This window comes from Hyaena hyaena, unplaced genomic scaffold (assembly GCF_003009895.1).
Source record: "Hyaena hyaena isolate Hyena2069 unplaced genomic scaffold, ASM300989v1 scaffold_241, whole genome shotgun sequence".
Taxonomy (NCBI): domain Eukaryota; kingdom Metazoa; phylum Chordata; class Mammalia; order Carnivora; family Hyaenidae; genus Hyaena; species Hyaena hyaena.
The window spans coordinates 281,151-303,887 of NW_024080875.1; the positions used below are offsets into that span (position 1 = coordinate 281,151).

General features: G+C 38.8%; 1 protein-coding gene across 2 annotated transcripts in view; it reads left to right on the top strand.

The window, feature by feature from the left end:
- MIER3 (MIER family member 3) overlaps nt 1-22,737 on the top strand; it is a 188,134-nt gene that overhangs the window by 129,553 nt on the left and 35,844 nt on the right. Inside the window, exon 5 of one of the 2 annotated variants that reach the window (XM_039244530.1) lies at nt 15,272-15,328. The exons of the other annotated variant lie outside the window; for it this stretch is intronic. Coding sequence (XP_039100461.1) covers nt 15,325-15,328 — 4 coding nt within the window. The 5' untranslated portion in view covers nt 15,272-15,324. The remainder of the gene's footprint in view (nt 1-15,271; nt 15,329-22,737) is intronic. 2 annotated transcript variants of the gene reach the window in all.

The following is a 22,737-nucleotide window of genomic DNA, read 5'->3' on the forward strand; positions in this document are numbered from 1 at the left end:
GTGAAAATTGGTAAGCAGACCCTACTAAAGCAACTCATCAGACTCTACAAGACTCGCCATTTATTTCCTCCATGACCAATAAGGAGGAATTCCAAAGACACAGAACGTTTATACCTAAGGACTCTGGTTTACCCATGTGCTTCTGCTGCTCCAGCAAGTTGAGTTGTATGTTTACAAAAAAAAAAAAAAAAAAAAGAAAGTATTTGTTCTCAAACCTGTTTGTGCCTATTGTCCTTGTTACAATTGTGCAATTTCATTAAAAAGCACATAAATCTGGGGCACCTGGGTGGCTCAGTCAGTTGGGCATCTGACTTTGGCTCAGGTCATGAGCCCACGGTTTGTGAGTTTGAGCCCCATATCAGGTTCTGCGCTCATATCAGTGCAGGGCCTGCTTCGAATCCTCTGTCTCTCTCTCTCTCTCTCTCTGTTCCTCCTTTGCTCATGCTTCCTATCTAAAAAATAAATAAATAAGCAAGCAAACAAAGAAATAGCACATACACTGATTAAATATGAGCGTGAAGAGTTTTTCTGAAGAAACCTAAGTGGAATGTTTTGGAATGATGTGATTTAAAAAAACTTTCTGTTTAATTAAATATAAATAAGAACAATCATAATAAGAGAAAAAAAAAACTAAAAATCTAGAAGACGTAAGTTCTTGTTTTTACCTTAAAGAGTCCCCAACTGGAAAATGTTGCCAATGCATTATGGATATGGATCAGGAAGAAAAAAAAGATGCAAACCGTTAGCCAAAGAAAGGGCACTACATAAGGACATGTAAATAAAAGCTTATCTGTAAGTTTTCAGTTAAAAACATGTTTAACACATATATGGCATTTTATGATGTTCCACTTTTAGTTATCAATTGCCTCATATCAACTTACTTCAGATGAGTGTAATTCTCTTATATTGCTATACAATTTTGGAGATGAAAAATTAAAAGAGAGATAACTTGTCCGTGTGACATGTAAACACGCCCCTCCCCACCACATTCTTGATAACATTAAAATGAAGGATTTGTATTCAATCAAGAACATTGTGAACAAAGTTACTAGATGGTAAACTGGGAAGTTTTGCAATGTTGAAAACCAGCAATGGTTCAATATTCAGAAAATATACAGGTAATTTCTGAAACCAAAAAGAAAGAAATCTCAATGTAAAAATGGGCAAAGAGTATAACAGGTAATTTACAGAAGAGGAATTCCTAAAGACTAATAAGCATTTGAAGACATGATCGATAACTGAAGACATATGAAGACAATCAGAGGAAAGAAATTTAAAACAACAAAGATGATGGGGCAGCTGGGTGGCTCAGTCTGTTGAATGTCTAATTCTTGATTTCCACTCAGGTCAGGAACCCAGAGTCATGGGATGAAGCCTCGCATCAGGCTGTACACTGAGGATGGAGCTTGCTTAAGATTCTCTCTCTCTCTCTCTCTGCCCCTCTCTCCAGCTCATGTGCATGCTCTCTCTCTCTCAAATAATAGGATAAGCAATCAATCAATCAATCAATCAATAAAACAAAGAGATACCACTTTGTACATTAGATAGGCAGACATTAGCTGGAATGTACTACAAGGAGGCAGGGGTAAGAAGCTATTAGAACCATAGGTGCTTCTGATGAGAATGGTGATGGGAGCATCTCCTTCTGGGGGTGACCTGACCCCACCAGGTGACCCCATAAGTTTCCTTCTAGGTATACATCCTTGAGAAATCTTTACACAACTTTATCAAGGGACATGTAAAGGATGCTCAATATAGTATTATGGATTAGCCTGGGTCTTCCAAGAAACAGATACCAAGATGTGAATTAAACCAATTAAATGTCCAAAGATATTACTAGAGGAGGTACCTGTGAGAGAAAATTGGGAGGGCTGGGAGAACCTTCATTCCACTATGCAAGTCTGGTCCTGAGTGTAGGAGAGAGGGAAAGAAGGTTGGTGGAAATGTCTTCAATTGCCTTGTGACCTAAGGAATGTTTTTCAAGTCCACCTGGAAGTCCTCCAGGCAAAATCAGCTATGAGAGGAGTCTCATGTCACCCAGAAATGGATCTGTCTTATGTAGCTGCTCCCTCTTGGGAGCATCCCGCAGGAAGTGTGACCTTAGGTGAAGCACAGAGACGGATTTCAGAGGACAGCAGCTGGGGCCTTTGGTCACTTTCACTTGCTGGGACTAGAGGCCTGTGAGAAGCATTCTCATGGATGGCACACATTATTGGGAGTAGCAGGGAGAGGAAGCTACATGTATGTCAATCATGGGGAGAGTAGACAGGTAATATGTACTGGACACACCAGTGAGCAGTTAGAAGCAAAGAATTGAAGGTACACCTAACAGCATGGATGAGTCTAAAAAACAATGTGTAGAGTGAAGAAGAAGAAATAGAATGAGGTACATATCACAACAATATTTACTAAATGTACAAATACATGCATACAAAATATTAACACTCAATATACAAGTGTGTACACACAAACCAAAATATGTTCGGGGCACCTGGGTGGCTCAGTCATTTTAGCAAATGACTCCTGATTTTGGCTGAGATCATCATCTCATGGTTCTTGAGATCTAGTCCTGCATCAGGCTCTATAGTGTCAGAGGAGTGTGCTTGGGATTTTCTCTCTCAGTCATGCTCATGTTCTCTCTCTCTCTCTTAAAATAAATAAACTTAAAAAAAAAAAAGATGTTCATCATGGCCATTAGAATGGTTGCTTTGTTTTAACCGACTGAGCCACCCAGGCACCCCCTACAATGGTTGCTTTGGTAGGTTATGGGAGTAAAAAGGAATAAACATAAAGGAACATACAAAAAAAGGCCTTTCATGGGATCAGTGAAGATAAAGTGTCTTTAACTGAGCATGAGTAGCTCAGGTTCTTGACTATGAAGACCTAAATAAACAGATCAACACAGTCCTCACTCTTCATCCCCTAAAACCAAACAAACAAACAAGCAAACAAACAAAACCTGAATGCAAAGCAGCCTCTTTGGAGTTCCATAATAGCAATTATAGAAACATTCTTCACGGGCGCCTGGGTGGCTCAGTCCATTGGCGTCCGACTTCGGCCCAGGTCATGATCTCGTGGTTCGTGGGCTCCAGCCCCGTGTTGGGCTCTGTGCTGACATCTAGCTCAGAGCCTGGAGTCTGCTTCAGATTCTGGATCTCCCTCTTTCTCTGACCCTCCCCTTGCTCATGCTCTCTCTCCCTTGCTCCCTCTCTCTTTCTCTCGCTCCCTCTCTTTCTGTCTCTCTCTCTCAGAAATAATAAATTAAAACATAAAAAAAGAAGAAAAAGAAACAGTCTTCGGTCTTAAGAACAGTAGATGCCCACTCCTAGTCCTTTAAATTCTGCTCAACCTGTAATTGCCTCTTGTTGCTGCAAAAGTACAGACCACCAGCAACAGCAACTCCTGGCATTAACCCAGGAGCTGCCTCAGGCCACATACCTGCCTGCCATCTCTTTCTTCCAACCTTCCCTTCTGGCTAGCTCCTGGGCTTTCTATTCCTGCTGTGGTCTCAGGGTTCTTTTTTTTGTTTTGTTTTTCCCCACCCTTAAGTAGCTTTATTGAAATGTAATTTACCTGTCTTACAATTCACCCATTCAATTCAATGGCTTTTAGTACATTCACAGAATTGGGCAGCCATCGCCACAATCAATTTTAAAATATTTTATCACCCTAAAGAGAAACACATCAACCCCCAATCCTTCTAAATGTGCCACAAACCTCCCCATCCCCTGCCCTACTCTAGGCAACCACTATTCTACCTTCTGTCTCCACGATTTGCCTATTCTGGACAACTCCTGTAAATGGAATTAGACCATGTGTGGTCTTCTGAGACTGGCTTCTTTCACGTAGCATGATGTTTTCAAGATTCATCCATGTTGTAGCATGTTTCAGTGCTTCATTCCTTTTTGTTGCAACATTATATTCCATCATATGAATATGCCACTTTTTATTTATCCTTTCTCCCTTGATGAACATTTGGGTTGTTTCTGGTTTTTGGTAATTATGTACAATACTGCTATGACACTTGTGTGTATGTTGTTCTGTGGACATATGTTTTCATTTGTCTTGGATGTACAACTAGGAGTGGAATTGCTGGGTCATGTGGTAAGTCTCCATCCAACCTATTGAGGAAACTCCAGACTGTTTCTCAAAGCAGCTGCAACATTTTACATGTGCACCAGCAGCGTAAGAGGGTGTCAGTTTTCCACATTCCTGTCAACACTTGCTATCATCTCTCTTTTTTATTATGGCACCCTACTTCCCAGTCTTGGCTCCCGGCTTCTTTTTGGCTCACTGACCTTAGGAATCCTGCACGTCCTTGATTTCAGGGATCTTCTGGGTTTCCTGTAAAACCCATTCCTCATCACACTGGCAGATTTAGCCCTTGATTTCCTCCACTAAAGGATAAGGCTTGCAGATATTGGGGTTCTCAGATGCTACCCCTAAAATAGAAGAGGAGAGAAAGAGAAAGAGTGAATGTAACTGACAGTAACCCTTTTCTTTCTCTTTTACTCCAGTTGCTGGACTGACCAGCTGAGGGACTGAGGAGGGGCTGACCTGGGGATGGGACAGCAATGATTCTATAATTCCAATCTGTGAGTGGCAAGAATGAGATGGCACAGCTAGTGCAATGATCAGTTTGGAGGTGGAATCTCATTTCCTTCAGTCTTTTTATTTTCTGCACAGGGAAAGGGAGAGGAGTCTCTGCAGCAGGGATGGTAGAAATAAATGTTTTTCAATGACAGTAACTTACAACTGATAATGTTAATCATTCCTCTTATCAGCAACTTCTCTTTTAGGGCTTGTTTATTTAGAAACAACTGTTGGTATTAGTACCATTTCTATGCATTCCTGGCTGAAGAGTCCTGGTTCGGGGTGAGACAGCTTTCAGTACTATCATAGCTGAAAGAGAAAAACTGTTAGCACAAAGAGAAAGGCCATCAGAAAAGTTATGGACTGTGCTTCTGTTTAACCCTCTTTTCTTAGGCTGATAAAACTTAAGTAGAGGTTTCTGACTTGGAAAATTGTCTTGCGTTTGGATCTCTCAAGCATACTTGAATTTTACCCTAGGAAACAAGGCTCAGTGAGTACACTTAATTCAGTAACAATTCTATGCACAGCTGAAGCCTTCACTTAACAACCATTTAGATTCAGGAATAGATTAAATCCATTAACTAGGCCAGTGTTTTCTCCCTCACTGTGGTTATTAACCAAATTGCTAGTGTTTAAAGATAACCTAGACCTATAGTTTTAGCATTTTTATTTTAATGGCCATTATTAGGACATACATTCTCAAACTATATAGTTTTGTAGAATTCAAGTATAAACTTTTAAACATCAGCTCTCCTGAGGTATAATTTGCTTAACAATTAAGTGCACCCATTTTTTAAAAAATATTTTGAGAGAGAGAGAGAGAGAGAGAGAGAGAGAATCCCAAGCAGGCTCTGCACTTCCAGCTCAGAGGCCTCATTCCCATGAACTGAACCATGAGAGCATGACCTGAGCTGAAGCCAAGAGTTGGACACTTAACTGACTGAGCCACCCAGGTGCCCCTAAGTGCACCCATCTTAAGGGTTCTGATCAGTGAGTTATGTATTTGTGTAACCGCTACTATGATCAAGATATAGACCGTCTCTATCACCTTTTCTTCCCGTCCTTTAGTGTCAGTCTCCACACAGTTGATGGTTTCAGGCAAATACTAATTTACTTTCTTTTCCTAGATTAGTTTTGTATTTTGTGAATTTAATATGACTGGAACCAGAGTGTTTCTGAGATTCATCCATGTTGTTACTTATATCTGTTGTTCATACCTTTTTACTGCTTGATGTTATTCCTAGTGTACAGATGTACCAAAATGACAAATTAAAGTTTACTCTAGGAATGAAAGATTGGATAAACATTGAAAATCACCATATTACCTGAATAAAGGTGAAAAAGAATATGATCATCTCAATATATGCAAAAAAGGTACTTGACAAAATTTGTTACCCATTCATGATAAATACTCTCAGCAAACTAGTAATAGAAAGGAAATATCCTTAATATGATAAAAGACATATACAGGAAACATCATACTTAATGAGTATATTACTTATCTATTGCTGTGTAAAAAATTACCCCAAAACTTAGCAGCTTAAGCAATAAACCTTAACATCTCACTATTTCTTAGGGCTAGGGATTTGAGAGCAGCTTGGTAGAGTAGTTCTGACTGAGATTCTTTCATGAGGTTGCATTCAAGATATCAGCTGGGATTACAGTCATTTGAAACACTGATTAGGGCTGGAGGATTTGCTTCCAAGAGAGCTCATTCACGAGCTGTTGGGATAAGGCTTCAGGTCCTCACTCACTGTTGGAAGGAGGCCTTAGATCCTCACCATATGCATCTCTTCATAAGGCTTCTTGTGTGTTCTCATGGCTTGGCAAATGGCTTCCCCCAGAGTAAGTGATCTAAGAGAAAGAGAAAGCAGGAAGGAAGTCACAATGCCATTTACGACCTGATCTTTTGGTAGTCACAGATAGCCTTTCCACCAGAATCTATTCATTAGAAGCAAGTCATTAACTACTGCTCACATTCAATGGAAGGGGAAAAGACTCCACTCTCTGAGGGCAGGAGTATAAGAGAAACTGTGAATATATTTCAAAACCATCACAAAGGTAAAAGATGAGATGCTTTCCCCCAGGAACATCAGGAACAAAGAAGAATAAATAATTTCAACATTTTTATTCAACATTATCCTGGAAGTCCCGGCAATCACAATCCAGCAAGAAAAAGAATAACGTATATGGGTCAGAAAGGCAGAAGTAAAACTGTCTTTATTTGCAGATGACATATTTGTGGACATAGAACATTTTTTTCTTTCATAGTTTATTGTCAGATTGGTTTCTGTATAACAGCCAGTGCTCATCCCCACAAGTGCCCTCCTCCATACCCATCACTCCCCCTCCCCTCTCCCCCACCCCCATCAGTCCTCAATTTTTTCTCAGTATTCAAGAGTCTCTCATGGTTTGCCTCTCTCTCTCTCTCTCCAACTTCTCCTCCTTCATGGTCCTCCATTAAGTTTCTCCTAATCCACCTATATGTGAAAACATATGGTATCTGTCCTTCTCTGCCTGACTTATTTTGCTCAGCATAACACCCTCAAGCTCCATCCACGTTGCTATATATGGCCAGATTTCATTCTTTCTCATTGCTATGTAGTATTCCATTGTATAGATGAACCACATCTTCTTGATCCATTCATCAGTTGATGGACACTTAGGCTCTTTCCATGTTTTGGCTATAGTTGAGAGTGCTGCTATGAACATTGGGGTACATGTGCCCCTATGCATCAGCACTCCTGTATCCCTTGGGTAAATTCCTAGCAGTGATATTGCTGGGTCATAGGGGAGTTCTGTTGTTAATTTTTTTTTTTAATGTTTTATTTATTTTTAGGAGAGAGAGAGAGAGACAGCGTGAGCAGGGGAGGGTCAGAGAGAGAGGGAGTCACAGACTGAAACAGGCTCCAGGCTCTGAGCTGGCAGTCAGCACAGAGCCTGATGCGGGGCTCGAACCCATGAACCGTGAGATCATGACCCAAGCGAAAGTCGGACACTTAACCGACTAAGCCACCCAGGCGCCCCCTGTTGTTAATTTTTTGAGGAACCTCCACACTGTTTTCCAGAGGGGCTTCACCAGTTTACATTCCTACCAACAGTGTACGAGGGTGCCCGTTTCTCTACAACCTTGCCAGCATCTATGGTCTCCTGATTTATTCATTTTAGCCACTCTGACTGGTATGAGGTGGTATCTCAGTGTGGTTTTGATTTGTATTTCCTTGATGATGAGGGACGCTGAGTATTGTTTCATGTGTCTGTTGGCCATCTGGATGTCCTCTTTGGAGAAGTGTCTGTTCATGTCTTCTGCTCATTTCTTCACTGGATTATTTGTTTTTTGGGTATGGAGTTTGTTGATATCCTTATAGATTTTGGATACTAGCCCTTTATCTGATATTCATTTGCAACTATCTTTTCCCATTTCATCAGTTGCCTATTAGTTTTATGGATTGTTTCCTTTGCCGTGCGGAAGCTTTTTATCTTGATGAGGTCCCAGTAGTTCATTTTTGCTCTTGATTCCCTTGCCTTTGGGGATGTGTCAAGTAAGAGATTGCTGTGGTGGAGGTCAAGGAGGTTGTTCCCTGCTTTCTCCTCTAGGGTTTTGATGGTTTCCTGTCTCACATTCAGGTCCTTGATCCATTTTGAGTTTATTTTTTGGTATGGTGTGAGAAAGTGATCTAGTTTCATTCTTCTGCATGTTGCTGTCCAGTTCTCCCAGCACCATCTGTTAAAGAGGCTGTCTTTTTCCCATCGGATACTCTTTCCTGCTTTGTCAAAAATTAGTTGGCCGTACATTTGTGGGTCTAATTCTGAGTTCTCTATTCTATTCCATTGGTCTATGTGTCTGTTTTTGGGCTACATAGAACATTTTAAAGAGTCTACAAAAAAGCCACTAAAATATAAATAAATTTTCCAAAATTGTATGATACAAAGTCAATATACAAAATTTAATTGAATTTCTATATACTAGCAATAGTCAATGGTAAAATGAAAAGTTTAAATGCCATTTAAAATAGTATCAAAAATACATAAAATATTTGGGGATAAGTTTAGTAAAAGGTGTGTAAGACCTATACATTAAAAACTATAAAACATTGCCGGGAGAAACTAAATGAGACCTAAGTAAATAGAGAGATATGTCATGTTTATAGATTGGAAGACTTGCTGTTGTTTAGATATCAGTTCTCTCCAAATTGGTCTGTAGATTCAATACAATCTCAAGCAAAATACTAGCAGGCATTTTGTAGAAATTGATGAACTGATTTTGAAATTCGTTAGGAACAGGGATAGTGAATAGCCAAATAATTTAAAAAAACAACGAAGATGAAGAATTTACATTATCTGAGCTCAAGATTTATTATAAATCTTATTATTATAAGTCATCAAGAATCATGAAACAATACATGGACCCTAGTAATAGGCATTACATACATATAATTTTTCATATACATATATATGAACTGAAAAATTATTTTTAATATATATTTGAACCATCAAAAATCTACCTATACCTGTCTGTATCTGTATCTATATCTATCCATATTCAGTTGTTTTTTGACAAATGTGCCAAGTTATTTTGATGGGGCAAGTTTTTCAACAAATAGTGTTGGGACAACCGTGTATCTATATTGAAAAAAAATAACCTTGACTCTTAGCTCACACCATATATAAAAATTAACTCAAATGGGTCATAGGCCTAAATGTTAAAGTTAAAACTATAACATACTTTGAAATACAATATCAGAGAAAATCTTGGAAAACTTTGAGAAAAAAATTACAAGTCTACAAAAAGCACCAACCATAAGAGAAAAAAGATTGATACATTGGACTTCATCAAAATTAAAATCTATGTTCTTCAAGTATAAATGCAACCAAGAGAATAGTGGGGATCAGGGTGGAGAAGGCAGTGTATACACCAGATCCTACACTGGTGAAGGACAGTGGCCATGTAGTCAGTAAATGACAGTGACCAGGAATGAAGATAGTATGGGTGAATATTAGGATTCTCAGAAGGTGGAGCATCCTGGCTTCCCATCAGAGGAAGAAGAACATGGACCTCACCTTGTGACCCTGAGGTTTGTACAGTCTTTTTTTTTTTTTTTGATGTTTTATTTATTTCTTTTCTTTTCTTTCTTTCTTTCTTTCTTTTTTTTTTTTTTTTACATATAGTTTATTGTCAAGTTGGTTTCCATAAAACACCTAGTACTCATCCCCACAAGTGCCCTCCTCCATGCCTCCATGGGTGTGGGCGGGAGGGATGGGGGGAGATGGGCATGGAGGTTTGTACAGTCTTAAAAGGGTGATGTCCTGGGTGGGCTGGGGTGTTGGGGGAGCAGGAGAAGAGCAGATTTCAGTTAAGGCAGGTGGTGGAGACAAAGGCCCAGGGAAGTGGTTCAGGATATAAGGGGTGTGTTGATCACAGAGTAGGACTCCCCGGGGCTTGGTGGAAGAGTTTGGGAGGAAAACAAGACATGTTAAGAAGGAGAGGTTCTGAGGATATAGGACAGGAGAGACATATTTTGGACTGTGACAGCAGGAAAATTTCCTCCTCTTAGTCTCCTAAAGCACTGGTCTTCAAACTTTTATGCTTAAATAGTCTCACACAAGATTTTTTAAAACCTCTTTTACTTTTGTTGTTGTTGTTTTTATTTAAATATAACTTTTTGGGAGCACCTGGGTGGCTCTGTTAGTTAAGCGTCTGACTCTTGATTTCGGCTTAGTCATGACCTCATGGTTCATGAGATCAAGCCCTACGTCAGACTCTGCACTGAGAGCACAGAGCCTTCTTGGGATTCTCTCTCCCTCTCTCTGCCCCTCCCCCACTCACGTTTTCTCTGTCTCCCTCAAAATGAAAATTAAAAAATTTTAAATATAACTTTTCTAAGACACATAACTCTTAAATGTACAGGCTCAGTGAATTTTTCCATATTTATATACTCATGTTGTCACCACCAAGATCAAGATGTAGAACATTTCCAACGCTTAGCTGGTTCCCTCATACTCCCTTCTTGTTGATACCTGCCCTGTCCCTCCTCTAGGTAACCACTCTTCCGACCTCTATCACCATCCTCTCACATTTTTCAGTTAACATGAAAATTTTTCTATTATAAATCTAAATAATTACAAAAGATGTCATTCTCGGCATATTATATACTGTATCTGGGCCTGTAGATTGAACCAATTTAGTTTATGGAAACGTCTGCTATCTAATCTAAATGGCGAAGCTGGTCTTCATTGTCAAACCAATTAGCCAGATTGAATTTTCAGTCAGAAGAAGTCTGACTTCATTTATCAATTCATATAAATGCGTTCCTAAGGTTCCCTGTGATGGATTTATCTTACTTTTGGATTCCAGCTCTAAAGCATATAGATTGGTGCATAAAGCTCAGGGGCTGGCCCGTCCTTTGTTACCTGTGGGAACCAAGGCACTGGTGCTTTATTATTTTTATGAAGCCCTTCCGCTTTGCCCTCAGGAAACTGCCTCACAGATGCTTCTCATGGGAGAAAGCACACATTCTCAAAGTGTTCTTTTTTTTTAGGTGCCCTCTAGGTCTTTAAACCTGGGCATGTGTATTGGGATTTGGGAGAACTGTCACCAGGAAAGGAGGTTGGAAAGGAAAATTGGCAGGCTATTGCAGCCCAAAGTCAGGAAAGAGTACAAATGGAAACTAAAGATATATAACCAGTCAGCTTAAAACAATCTGTGCCTGCTCCCTGCACAGAAGCCTGTGTGCACTGTTAGGGCATAGTTTCTGCATCTAAGCACTACTGACATTTTGGGTTCTTTAATTCTTTCTCATGGGGGGCTGTCCTCTGCATTGTAGGATATTTAACAACATCCTTAACCTCTACTTACCAAATCCTAGTAGCAACCCTCTTCCTAGCATTGTAACAACCAAAAGTGTCTTCAGAAATTGTCAATGTCCCCATGGGGAGCAAAATTCCCCTGGTTAAGGACCACTGCCTTAGGGTACTCCAGTTTGAGGGCTACTGTCCTGGAGGATGGTAGCTTCACAGACATCATCTGCAACATGGAAATATGGAAACTATAGTCATAGTAGGGACCCAATTTTCCTTCTCTTTTTAGTCCACAGAAGTAGAACTTGAATCTTGTTTCCCATTAGGCTAGATGGTAGCGGTAGCAGCAGCAGCAGCAGGTAACCCAGTGGTATGGGCCATATGGTCCTTCTTGCAGGGGTGAGTAGAAAGAGTGGGTAGTGGTCTTCACCCTTGCTTCTAGCCATCAGCACTAAGGAGAGGTTGGGGATCTTTTGCAAATGTAGTTTGATGGCATCATCAGAGATGTTCCTTAGAGACCCCAAGAAATAATTGAACAATGGGAAGCCTGGGTGGCTCAGCTGGTTAAGCGTCCGACTTCGGCTCAGGTCATGATTTCGCGGTTTGTGAGTTTGAGCCCTGTGTGGGGCTCTGTACTGGCAGCTCCAAGCCTGGAGCCTGTTTCAAACTCTGTGTCTCTTTCTCTCTCTGACCCTCCCCCACTCGTGGTCTGTCTCTGTCTCTCAAAAATAAATAAATATTAAAAATTTTTAAAAGAAAGAAATAACTGAACAAGACTTTGGAGGGCTAGGAGTTTTTAACAACAGAGAAGGGTATTGGAAAACTTTTTTTTTTTTTGCTTTTATAAAATATCCATCAACATACTGCTTCCTTTACTGAGAACAAGTTGCTAGAAAAAAAAATATCAGCTGAATTAAGTGCTTAAGGACTTTAGTGTATAGTGACATAGTTTATTTACATTCTGGCTCCAGTTCCTTAACATGTCATGGCACTTTGAGTGGCTAGGATATGAACCGAGGGTCTTTAGAGGGTCATGAAATCAACTCAAGACTTTCAACCTTTGTTAAAAAAATCTAATGAAATGGAAAAAAAATCAGAGTGCATCCTATTTAGAATGAGTATAATTCTATGAGCCTTTTGTTTCACTTGTGTACATGATATATACATACACACGTGTACTGAGTCACAATGTCAAAATACCTTTCAAAGTGTGGGTGTTGGTCAGAAAAGTAGAAGTATTAGTCTAGGAAAACATAAAAGTGCAACTGTGCTCATTTGAGGCTAGATTCTGGCCTATTATAATTTTCAGAGCGTTTTTAGCTATCCATCAGCGGTAGAGACTGCCAACGCTTGATTCCTATACTTCAGTCCACCTGGATTCACCTTCAGACGACACCTTACACACCTGGTTCCTGCATTTCTCTGCCTATGAGAGTTATCCAGCTGAGACAGTGGACTGGGCCCTCCTGAAGGTCAGGACACAAGTGCCTGAGAGTTAATGCTGGGAATTAGGTTTGAACGGGGATGGAAATTGGTGGATATATTTCCAACTTCCTATCCCTCTGTGGAACACTTCTAAAGAATTACACTCTATTTCTAAGAGGGCTACAACACATACTAAACAAAAGAAACTGAGTACAGATACATTAAACGACTTATCCAAGGTCACATGGTCTGTTTTATTCCGATGTTCACTGTTATATCTGTGTTATATTTTTTCTCCCAAGGTACACTTCCCTGGCCCATAAACTTATTGACCTTTTTTTTTTTTCAAAGTTTTATATTTATTTAAGTAATCTCTACCCCCAACATGGGGCTCAAACCCACAATCCCGAAATCAAGAGTAGCATGCTCTTCCAACTGAGCCAGCTAGCTGCCCATAAAGTTACTGACCCCATAATTTCTCCAAGTTAACCCATTCCCTTGAACTCCTCCATGTGACAGGGGCAGCAATTCATACAAGGTCCATTTCCCAGGCTCCTGGGTGAGCTGGCTTCTTCTTGGATTCAGGTAATGGGAGGCACTGGCAAGAAATCACAGAGAGAAGAGAAGACAGGATATTTGTCCCTCTTTTTCTGTCTCTGGTTACATTTCCAGTACAGTTCTAGCTAGGCAAAGCATACTGTAGTTCCGGCTTCCCCTACTGACTGGACCCTGGGTTGTGGTAACATTGATTATGCTTTTTGTCCCTCCAGCTTAAGAGTGGTAGCACTTTCTGCAAATCTCCAAATAACTTCACAGTCCTCTATTTGGAATCTCAGACTTGTGTAACCCATTCATGGATTAATTTCCTCTGTTTATTTATTTATTTGAATTTCTTCTGTTTTAAATCTTAGAATGGTTTCTGTTTTTCTATTTGGTACTGACTGATATACTTCCTAATCTTCTGTTTTATTTATTTTTTTAAATGTTTTTTTATTTGTTTCTAGGAGAGAGAGAGAGAGAGACAGCATGAACAGGGGAGGGTCAGAGAGAGACGGAGTCACAGACTCTGAAACAGGCTCCAGGCTCTGAGCTGGCAGTCAGCACAGAGCCCGATGCGGGGCTCGAACCCACGAACCGCGAGATCATGACCTAAGCGAAAGTCGGACGCTTAACCGACTAAGCCACCCAGGCACCCCCTAATCTTCTGTTTTATTAAAAGTCCACTGAACTCAACGTGTATATTGTAGGGTCGGTTATTGATTAAATGATACTCCACTCAGAATCAGCCCAAGATTCCTTGTCAATGTTTGTCTTTTTTTTCAGTCTCATTTTCTATTTGTCAAGTATGCCAGTGTTCTAGCCCAGGTTCCCTAGAAAACAGAGCCTGAGGCAATGACTAAGCGATGCTGTATTTTTGCGTATTTGGGAGATTCAAAACCATGGCAGCAAGAGTGTGGAAAAAGGGAAGTTAAACAGGGAAGGATGGGAAACATTGCAAAGCGGCACATAATCATGTTGCTCATTGCTTTGTGACAAAGCCACAGGGGCTCCAGCAGGTCATTCAGCAGGTGTATCTGCTCAATCACACTGGACATCTCAGGACAGGTTGCATGGAGAACCAGCACCCCAGAGTCATCCATTCAAGGGAAGAAGGAGAGGAAATTTATTTGCTGGATACCCTTCAGTCTCCCATGTCCCTATTCATCAAAAATTTGATAGAGAATCAAAACTTCCATATTTCTGCCTTACACCATCCAGCCCCTCCAGCAGTTACTCAAAAAGCCAGATTCTGTGCTGTGCAGCTGGTGTGTTGTCCAAGCACAGAAGTGGCAGAAGAAGCCAGACACCAGAATACAGTTCCCTACATGGAGCTGACCATCCAGGGCAGAAACTGCGAGTGTGAGAATCGGATTGGGTGGAAAGAATCTGAGGGGGCATCTGTTATGGATTCATTTATGTCCCCTCAGATTCCTATGTTGAATTCTGTAGTACCTCACAACGTGACTATACTTGGAGATAGGACCTTTCCAGATGTGATTAAGTTAAATGAGTCCATTAGAGTAGACCCTAATCTAGTCTGATTGATATCCTTATAAGAGGACATTTGGACACATGGACACCGGGGATATGTGTACGCAGAAAGAAAGCCATGTGAGGAGAATCTAAAAGCCAAGGAAAAAGGCTTCAGGAGAAATCAAACCTTCTGACACCTTGGTCTTGGACATCCACTCTCCAGAACTGCAAGGAAATAAATTTCTGCTGTTGAGTTCATACAGTCTGTTGTACTCTGTTATGGCAGCCCTAGCAGACTAATACAGCTCATAAATACTTCTGATAGAACCAGTTCTGGAAAGTCCTTCTTTCTATGTCAAAAAGTCTTTCCCAAAACAGGCTTGTTCTTGTACAACTTTGACATGGTTGTACAGGGAGCTCAATATGTCCCTTCCCCTCCCAGAAGGAAGAGGTAAAGCTGATGTGGCTTGTGTGGACCAGGAAAAGTCTGCAGTTATGGGTAAGTGGAGGTTCCAGAGGAACGCAGTGGGTGAAAGCCAAAGAAGCATGTTCCAATGAGTCATACAAAGAAGAAGGCCCTTAGGAACATTACTCTGTGTGTGACATCAAGGGGAGTTAGTTATGAGGTGGGGGAGGGAGCTAGACTGCCACAGGTCAGAACAGGTGAGCAATAGCACTGCCTGACTGCACAGTGAAGTCAGAGGCTTTTGTCCCTGACTGGGCTTCCTGGTACACTTACTGCATGGGGAGACCCGATCCAACCAAAGGCCAGGAGTGGAAGTGATTTGTAAATGGATTAAAAAGTAAATTATTATTCCTGCCTCTAAAATATCCTTCCAATGATGCACCAGGACAAATTGCCTGTTATCATCATTACTGTATACCTTGGGTTATTTGGAAGTGGCTGTAGTTGAACAGGATCCTGATTTACTCATTCGTCCAACTCATTTACTGAGTGTGTGTGCTAGGCCAAGTGTATGCAAAAAGGGACTCAGAAGGACACAGTCTGTGCTCCCTTGGTTTACTATCTTTAAAGTACAATATAACTCAGATTATTTTACCTAAGTGTATTAGCATTACAATAAGTTGATATGATATACATTTTTTCCTATTGTCCAGTTTCATAGGTTATTCCTAAAGCTGGTCCCTTCGTTTAAGCATGTTTTTTTCCTCCAACAGAGTTTGCTTAGTCTCATTCATAATTACCAAGATTTCAACTAAATGCCTTTTGTTTTTTAATAGTTCTTGGTTTACTCATTCATATTTTGTTATGAAGAAAAGAGCGTAGGCAGATTTGGGCCCAAATTTAACTGTCATTCACAAACTGGATAAGTTTCAATTTCTCTGTTAATTTCTTTATTTATCATACAGAGACAACACTCACCTCCAAGGTGGTTGATACACACTTAATAGGTACTCCATACATGCTTATAATGTGGAATCAACACTGTATTTACATTTAGTTTGTGCAAGCTAAATGAAGAAAGAGGAAGATAAAAAGCTATTTAAATGGCATACTTTTTTATATTTCTAAAACACTTTATAATAATAATTATTTTATTTTTAAAGGTTTTACTTTATTTTTTAAAATATTTATTTATTTATTTAGAGACCAAGAGCAGAAGAGGAGCAAAGCAACAGGGAGAGAGAGAATCCCAAGCAGGCTCTGGCATAGGGCTAGATCTCACAAAGGGTGAGAACATGACCTGAGCCAACATCAAGAATTGGACACTGAACTGACTGAGCCACTTGGGGACCCCCAGGTTTTAATTTTTTTTTAAGTAATCTCTATACCCATCATGGGGTTCCAACTCACAACTCTGAGATCAAGAGTTGCATGCTCCACCAACTAAGCCAGCCAGGCACCCTCATAATAATAGCTTTAAAAGAAATTGAACTGAAAAAAAAAAAAAAAAAGCATTAGGAAACTGCCACATTGAAGGTGGACATATAGCCTCTCAAAAAATCCAATGAAGTCAATTTTCCTCCAGTATTAACTTGGTATCTCTTTAGTTTAATGCCAGATGAAAGAGTTGCCTTATATTTGGCTTGTATACAGGCCATGCTGTACCAAAAAAAAAAAAAGTATATCTTTAAATACCAGAATTACAGTCAGTGCAGCAAGATGCTCACACTGTAAGCAGCCAACCAAGAGTATGGAAAATTCAAGTCTTTTCATCTCAAGATAAAACCAGAATATATTCATCAGGGGGATGGAGATCAAAGTCAGTGGCATTCCTTGAACTGTACGTTCTTTCTTTAAGATAACTTATAAGTTTATTAAATAAGTCTAGTTCAGTTAATACCCTGGTAATGAGCCTCTATCAGGAGAAGTCCCTGTTTACCCATGCCCTGTGCATTCCATCACAAACACAGTTCTTCAAACTGGTTGCCCCTTACTTAGTGCTAAAATTGTGAAATTGTCAGTTAAGCTTTTTTAACACTCTTTCCAGCTTCTATTCTAATACAGCACAACATAGAGTTATGAAGCATTTGTCAGTACTTAATCAGTTGTTTTGTTCAGCCTGTTTTGGTCAGCCTTAGAGAAGTGAATCTTTTTTTACAATTAGAGTTACCAAGACATCAGAAGAAATCTTCACGGTATATTTTTAGATATGCACATTAAAATGAAGGATATATAATAACCTTGTAGAAATTATTTAATGCATGTTAAATCTTCCTGTCATATATTTTTCAAGTTAAATATGGTGTGAAGAATGGAATATTTTGGTTCTTGATGGCATTTTCTGATAGAGACAGTATGTTGTGGAGTAGTGAGAGGCAGAATAATTTTCATTTAATGACTTTCTTTTCTCTCCTGACCATTGTCAAAAAAATGCATTGCTCTTGAAGGAAGTTTCTAGAAAGAGCAAAGTAAAGAAGCCAGCATTGATAGGAAATAATAAACACTATTTAAGCAAGTGTTTCCAGCTAGTCTCAATACACATGACTCCAAGGGGACACTGAAATTTTTTCAGAGACTTCTACATTTCTATGAACACTAGATAAAAAGTCACAGATAAAAATCTTTATGCAATTTCACCTTTTATATTCCCACTTTCTATTAAAAATAAAAGAAAGGCTAACTCATGGGCTGATTATTTTTAGCAGCACATATCTTTATATATCATCAAATATGTAAGAAAAGTTTGAACACAAATGAAATCAGTCGAGTATTTCTGATTTTTTACTCATAATTCTTTATTTCCAAAGCAAATACCAAAATTCAATACATACACGTGCATATTTGCCAGATGATTACTGTGCCTTTTGCCACATCCTTTGCAAAATAAATAACTTACTAATTTTAGCTACACATTACATTGAATGAAAATAAGTTGTGAGGAACTGTGTATTGATTACTCTTATTTTTATAACATGATAAAATGAATACATTCTATTAAATCTTACATCATTTTAATCTTGAACTGCCTTTTAGTAATCTATCTTATAGTACATGGTTTGTAATTTATTTTTCAATGTTTTTAATATGCTTCAAAATAAGATTTAACATGGTCATTAGAATTGGCAAGTGAGGTCAGACTTTTTCTGAAAAAAAGCCATCTGACCTGGCAGTGTGGTTTGACAAAGGGGACAGTTTTTGCTGGTCGGGTTGTATGGCAACCGGTTGTTTTTTTTTTTTTTTGTATGGCAAATATTTTCCACAATCTGAAAGGGTTGAATCTGCAGCTCCATGGTTTTGACAAAGATGTATTTAAAATGTGTGACAAGAAGAGTAAGCATCCAACTCTTGATTTTGGCTCAGGTCATGATCTCACGGTTCATGAGAGCACGGAGACTGCTTGGGACTCTTCCTCTCCCTCTCTATCTCTGCCCCTCCTCCACTCAGGAGTGTAAGCACTCTCTCTCTCAAAATAAATAAATAAACTTAAAAAATGTGACCAATAAAAATAAAATTAAAAGGTTTTGTTTCAAAATACTATATTAACAAGAAAGTATTAAAATAAAGAATATTTCCATTTACCCTTCCTTTTCTAAGGGTTTTGGCTTAAATGTGTGTCTCTAAGAGAAAAAAATAACCAGTACAAGTATTCATTTCATAAGTTTTGGCAAAGTCTTTTTGGTATCTATCAAGACTGAAGTGAATTATAGTGAAGAACTGTGGAGGACTGGCTAAGTTGGGTAGCTTTTAACTCTGCTTTCAACAAAATTGAAGATGATTAAAATAACAATGTAAGGTTATTAACAGTAATGTTTGAAGGAAGATCACAACATGATATCTTTCTTAGGAGTTCAAAGAATTTAATGATGGTTTAGCAACAAAATCCTATTGTGTGAATATGGTTTCTCAGAGTTTACTTCCATACACATAAAGAATGGAACTGATGTTAAACTCATTCTAATTCTAGTGTTATGTAAAATTTATCCACAGGTACGTGAACTAATTTTTTGAGGTCCCATCCATCTTATTAAGAGATTTATTTCTAGTGCAATTTTGATTTTTGTTGAATAAGCTCTAATCAAAATTTGTAATACATGTATATTGTTTTGGTCAATTGGAAATTAATAATAATTGGACTGGTAATGTAATCTAGAGGGAAATTATTAATTTAGAGTGTCAATTTATAGAGATATTTTTGTTGCAGAAAAAGTTTGTAGGGTATCACCAAAAGACTTTTAGGCTTAAACATATTACATTGGGATAAAATCCTTTGGATGAAATAGAATGAGTGTTTCTGATCAGAGAGAAAAAGGAATCATAAAATTTCCTACTGTTAAAGAAGAAACATATTTTTTATATATATAAAAAAAGAATGATGGACATATCAAATTGCTGTGGTAGTGGTTTTTAGATTCCATTGCATACATTTTAAAGTGTTAAATGTAGGCTTTCTTTTTAAATGACCACCATTACAATATTTTGGGAAGTATATATATATATCCTTTGCAACTCTTTAAACTTATAATGGAAAAATTAGATGTCAGCTTGGATATGTGGAAAGGGGTATAAGGTATTCACAATTCTTTTGAGAAGATCCCTTAAGTTTAAAGTCACTGAATTTGAAGATCTAATTGTCTCACCTTACAAAGGTGTGTTAACCTGATGAATCTATCATATTTTCTTTTAAATTTTTAAATGTTTATTTATTTTTGAGAGAGTGTGGTGACAGGCAGAGAGAGAGAGGGAGACAGAGAACCTGAAGCAGGCTCTGCACTGACAGTAGAAAGCCTGATGTGGGGCTCAAACCCAGGAACTGTGAGATCAGGACCTGAACCAAAGTTAGTTGCCTAACTAACTGAGCCACCCAGGTGCCCCATATTTATCATATTTTAAGGACGGCCTTAACTCATAGATCAGGTGGATTCTCATGTCTATGGACCAGATTCTCTTCTTTGTAACGAACTGAGGGTTCACTCTCTATTTTCATCTCTGTGAATGCTCTTTTTTTTTTTTTTCCCTCTGAAGACCATCCCCTTTCCATTAACAATCTTTGTTTAGGCAAAAGCTTATAATGAATTAGTCTTCTCAGAAAGTAGTCATTCATTCCAACAAAAAATATTTGAGTATCTCACAGGAAAAGTGGATATATTTAGGAAAAATGCATGTAGTTTGATCTGATGGAGAGCTGAATTGCTGGCATTACAGCCTCATCTGAAGCCATACTGAAAGCTAATTAATATTAATTGGATGTTCTACTTTAGGGTCTGCACACTGGAAGTTCATATCATGATTTACTTAATGTGCTTTATTTGGCCTATGCTGTGTTTAAAAGTTTAATTAGCTGGCAAGTTTTAAAAAACAGATTTCACATAAAAATCTAACTTTTAGTTGTTTTTGGAAAATTGAAATGTCTGGAAGCACTGGGCCCACATCCTTACAAGGCAAAGGCCAGTCTGAGACTTAGTGGCTGCCTCTTTTAGGAAGGATTATTATCTATTGGTTTGCTATGGCCTCCACTTTTGCCTTCCTACTAGCCTACTTCACCTATTTATCATGCCTGCCTGACTACCATAGACTTTAACATTGGATAACCTATTATTTTCCCTTTGGTTAGGTGGACTCTGCAGAAAGCTAAATATTTGCATTGCATACTGTGGTCCCATTAAAACTGCTTTCGGTAGGTCTTACGCCCATATAGTACCCTCAACTTTCATGGATGGTCACTAAAAGAAACAGTGTTGTAAAACCAGCTAGTGAGTTTGAGGAGGTGGTAAAGGGTATTTCCCTCTACATAACTATGTTGCTATGTAACTCAGGCAAGATATTTCTTTTAAAGTGTCTGAAAAGCTTTGTTGCCATTTAAGAAATTGTGTATTTCTCCTCCAGGACAGTGAGAATCAAGCAACTGATAGCCATTATTTATTTGCTTTGTCTCCAGAAAGCTGCAAGCCACATCTGTGATTTAACTTTCATAATGTGTTACATCTCATTACCTGAATATTCTTGTTCTAACTTTTTCTCTGGTGTTAACCTTCTAGTCCATTGTTTTACTCGTCGTCATTTTTTAATGTTTATTTATTTTTGAGAGACAGAGCACAAGCAAGGGAAGGGCAGAGAGAGAGGGAGACACAGAATGCAAAGCGGGCTCCAGGATCCGAGCTGTCAGCACAGAGCCCAACGCGGGGCTTGAATCCACAAACCCTGAGATCGTGACCTCAGCCAAAGTCAGACACTTAGCCAACTGAGCCACCCAGGCGCCCCAGGCGCCATTTTTTATATTTACATTTTCTTTTTTACGTATTTATTGTAAAACATCTCAAAGCACACATTTATAAACTATTCTTGATTTATTTCATTTCTAAAGATGGCTAGAGGATCTATTACATTTTGGTTCTCCTTAAAGGGTTACTATGGTTTCAATTTTGAGTCTTCCTTGCTCTTGGTCCCATCCACCACATACAAGAATTATTCAGTTATACCGTAAATACCTGAGAGACAATGACTTTAATGGTGCTCCTGTATTGCCTAGTGTCCAGCATAGGACTTGTTCTCTGTATAATGCCACCTGTTGTGTAGTGACAGGATAATAAAAACAACAGTAAAAGGTAATTTTTTATTCCATTCCCTGGAACGAGGGGACTTTATATCTGTACCAACTCCGGGAAGTCTTGTCATCAAAAAGAATGAAAGATCCATGTACATAAGTAGACTTTATACACTTTATCATAAAAGGAATGTGTTATGTAAGGCTGGGCAGTAAACTTTTTCTCTAGTGACTGGAAGGTGAGAAAGTAGCTCTGCTTCCTTAAACTGCAAATTTATTAACTTCACTATCTTTCTGTGAATCTTTATTTAATACCCTGGCAAAGACTATATAAACGGTGTACTCTGATGGAGACAATATAAGCAGTCAAAATTACCAGTGCCTATACGTAATCTTTGGAGTTTAATGACAAAATCTGCAGATGTTCTACTAAGTTCATGCGAGTACATGAGTCTCTAGATTTCTCAGGCATGGTAAAATGGAACCTAAGACCACATTTATAGCTTGTATTAGTCAAGTTTTGCTATGAAGAAAACATTTCTCCTAGTGTTAAGTACAAGGCAGGCTGTTGGAGACACTTCATGATTCAGATCCCTGACCTAGTCTATGGTGGCTCATGCTGTGGTCAAGCAGATCAGGGCACTATTTAATGGCTCTTTCCACAGGGTGTGCTCACTGCAACATTTCTGAAGTTAATCACTCGCACTTCATTTCAAGCCTTTTTTTTTTTTTTAACTTTGAAAACTCTAAACGCCTCATTGAGGACAGTACATACAACATGTGCCAAGCCTCTGGTTTCAAAGTTCAACTTTGGACAAAAGGTCGAAAGATATCTTTCACAGCAGGGAAAGTGTAATTTTCCATGTCTTTATGATGTTTTGAAATCGTTGAAGTGATTTTTCCCTAAAATTTCCATAAATAAATAACTTTTGCCAGTGGAGTAACTTTAAGATGCCTTGGG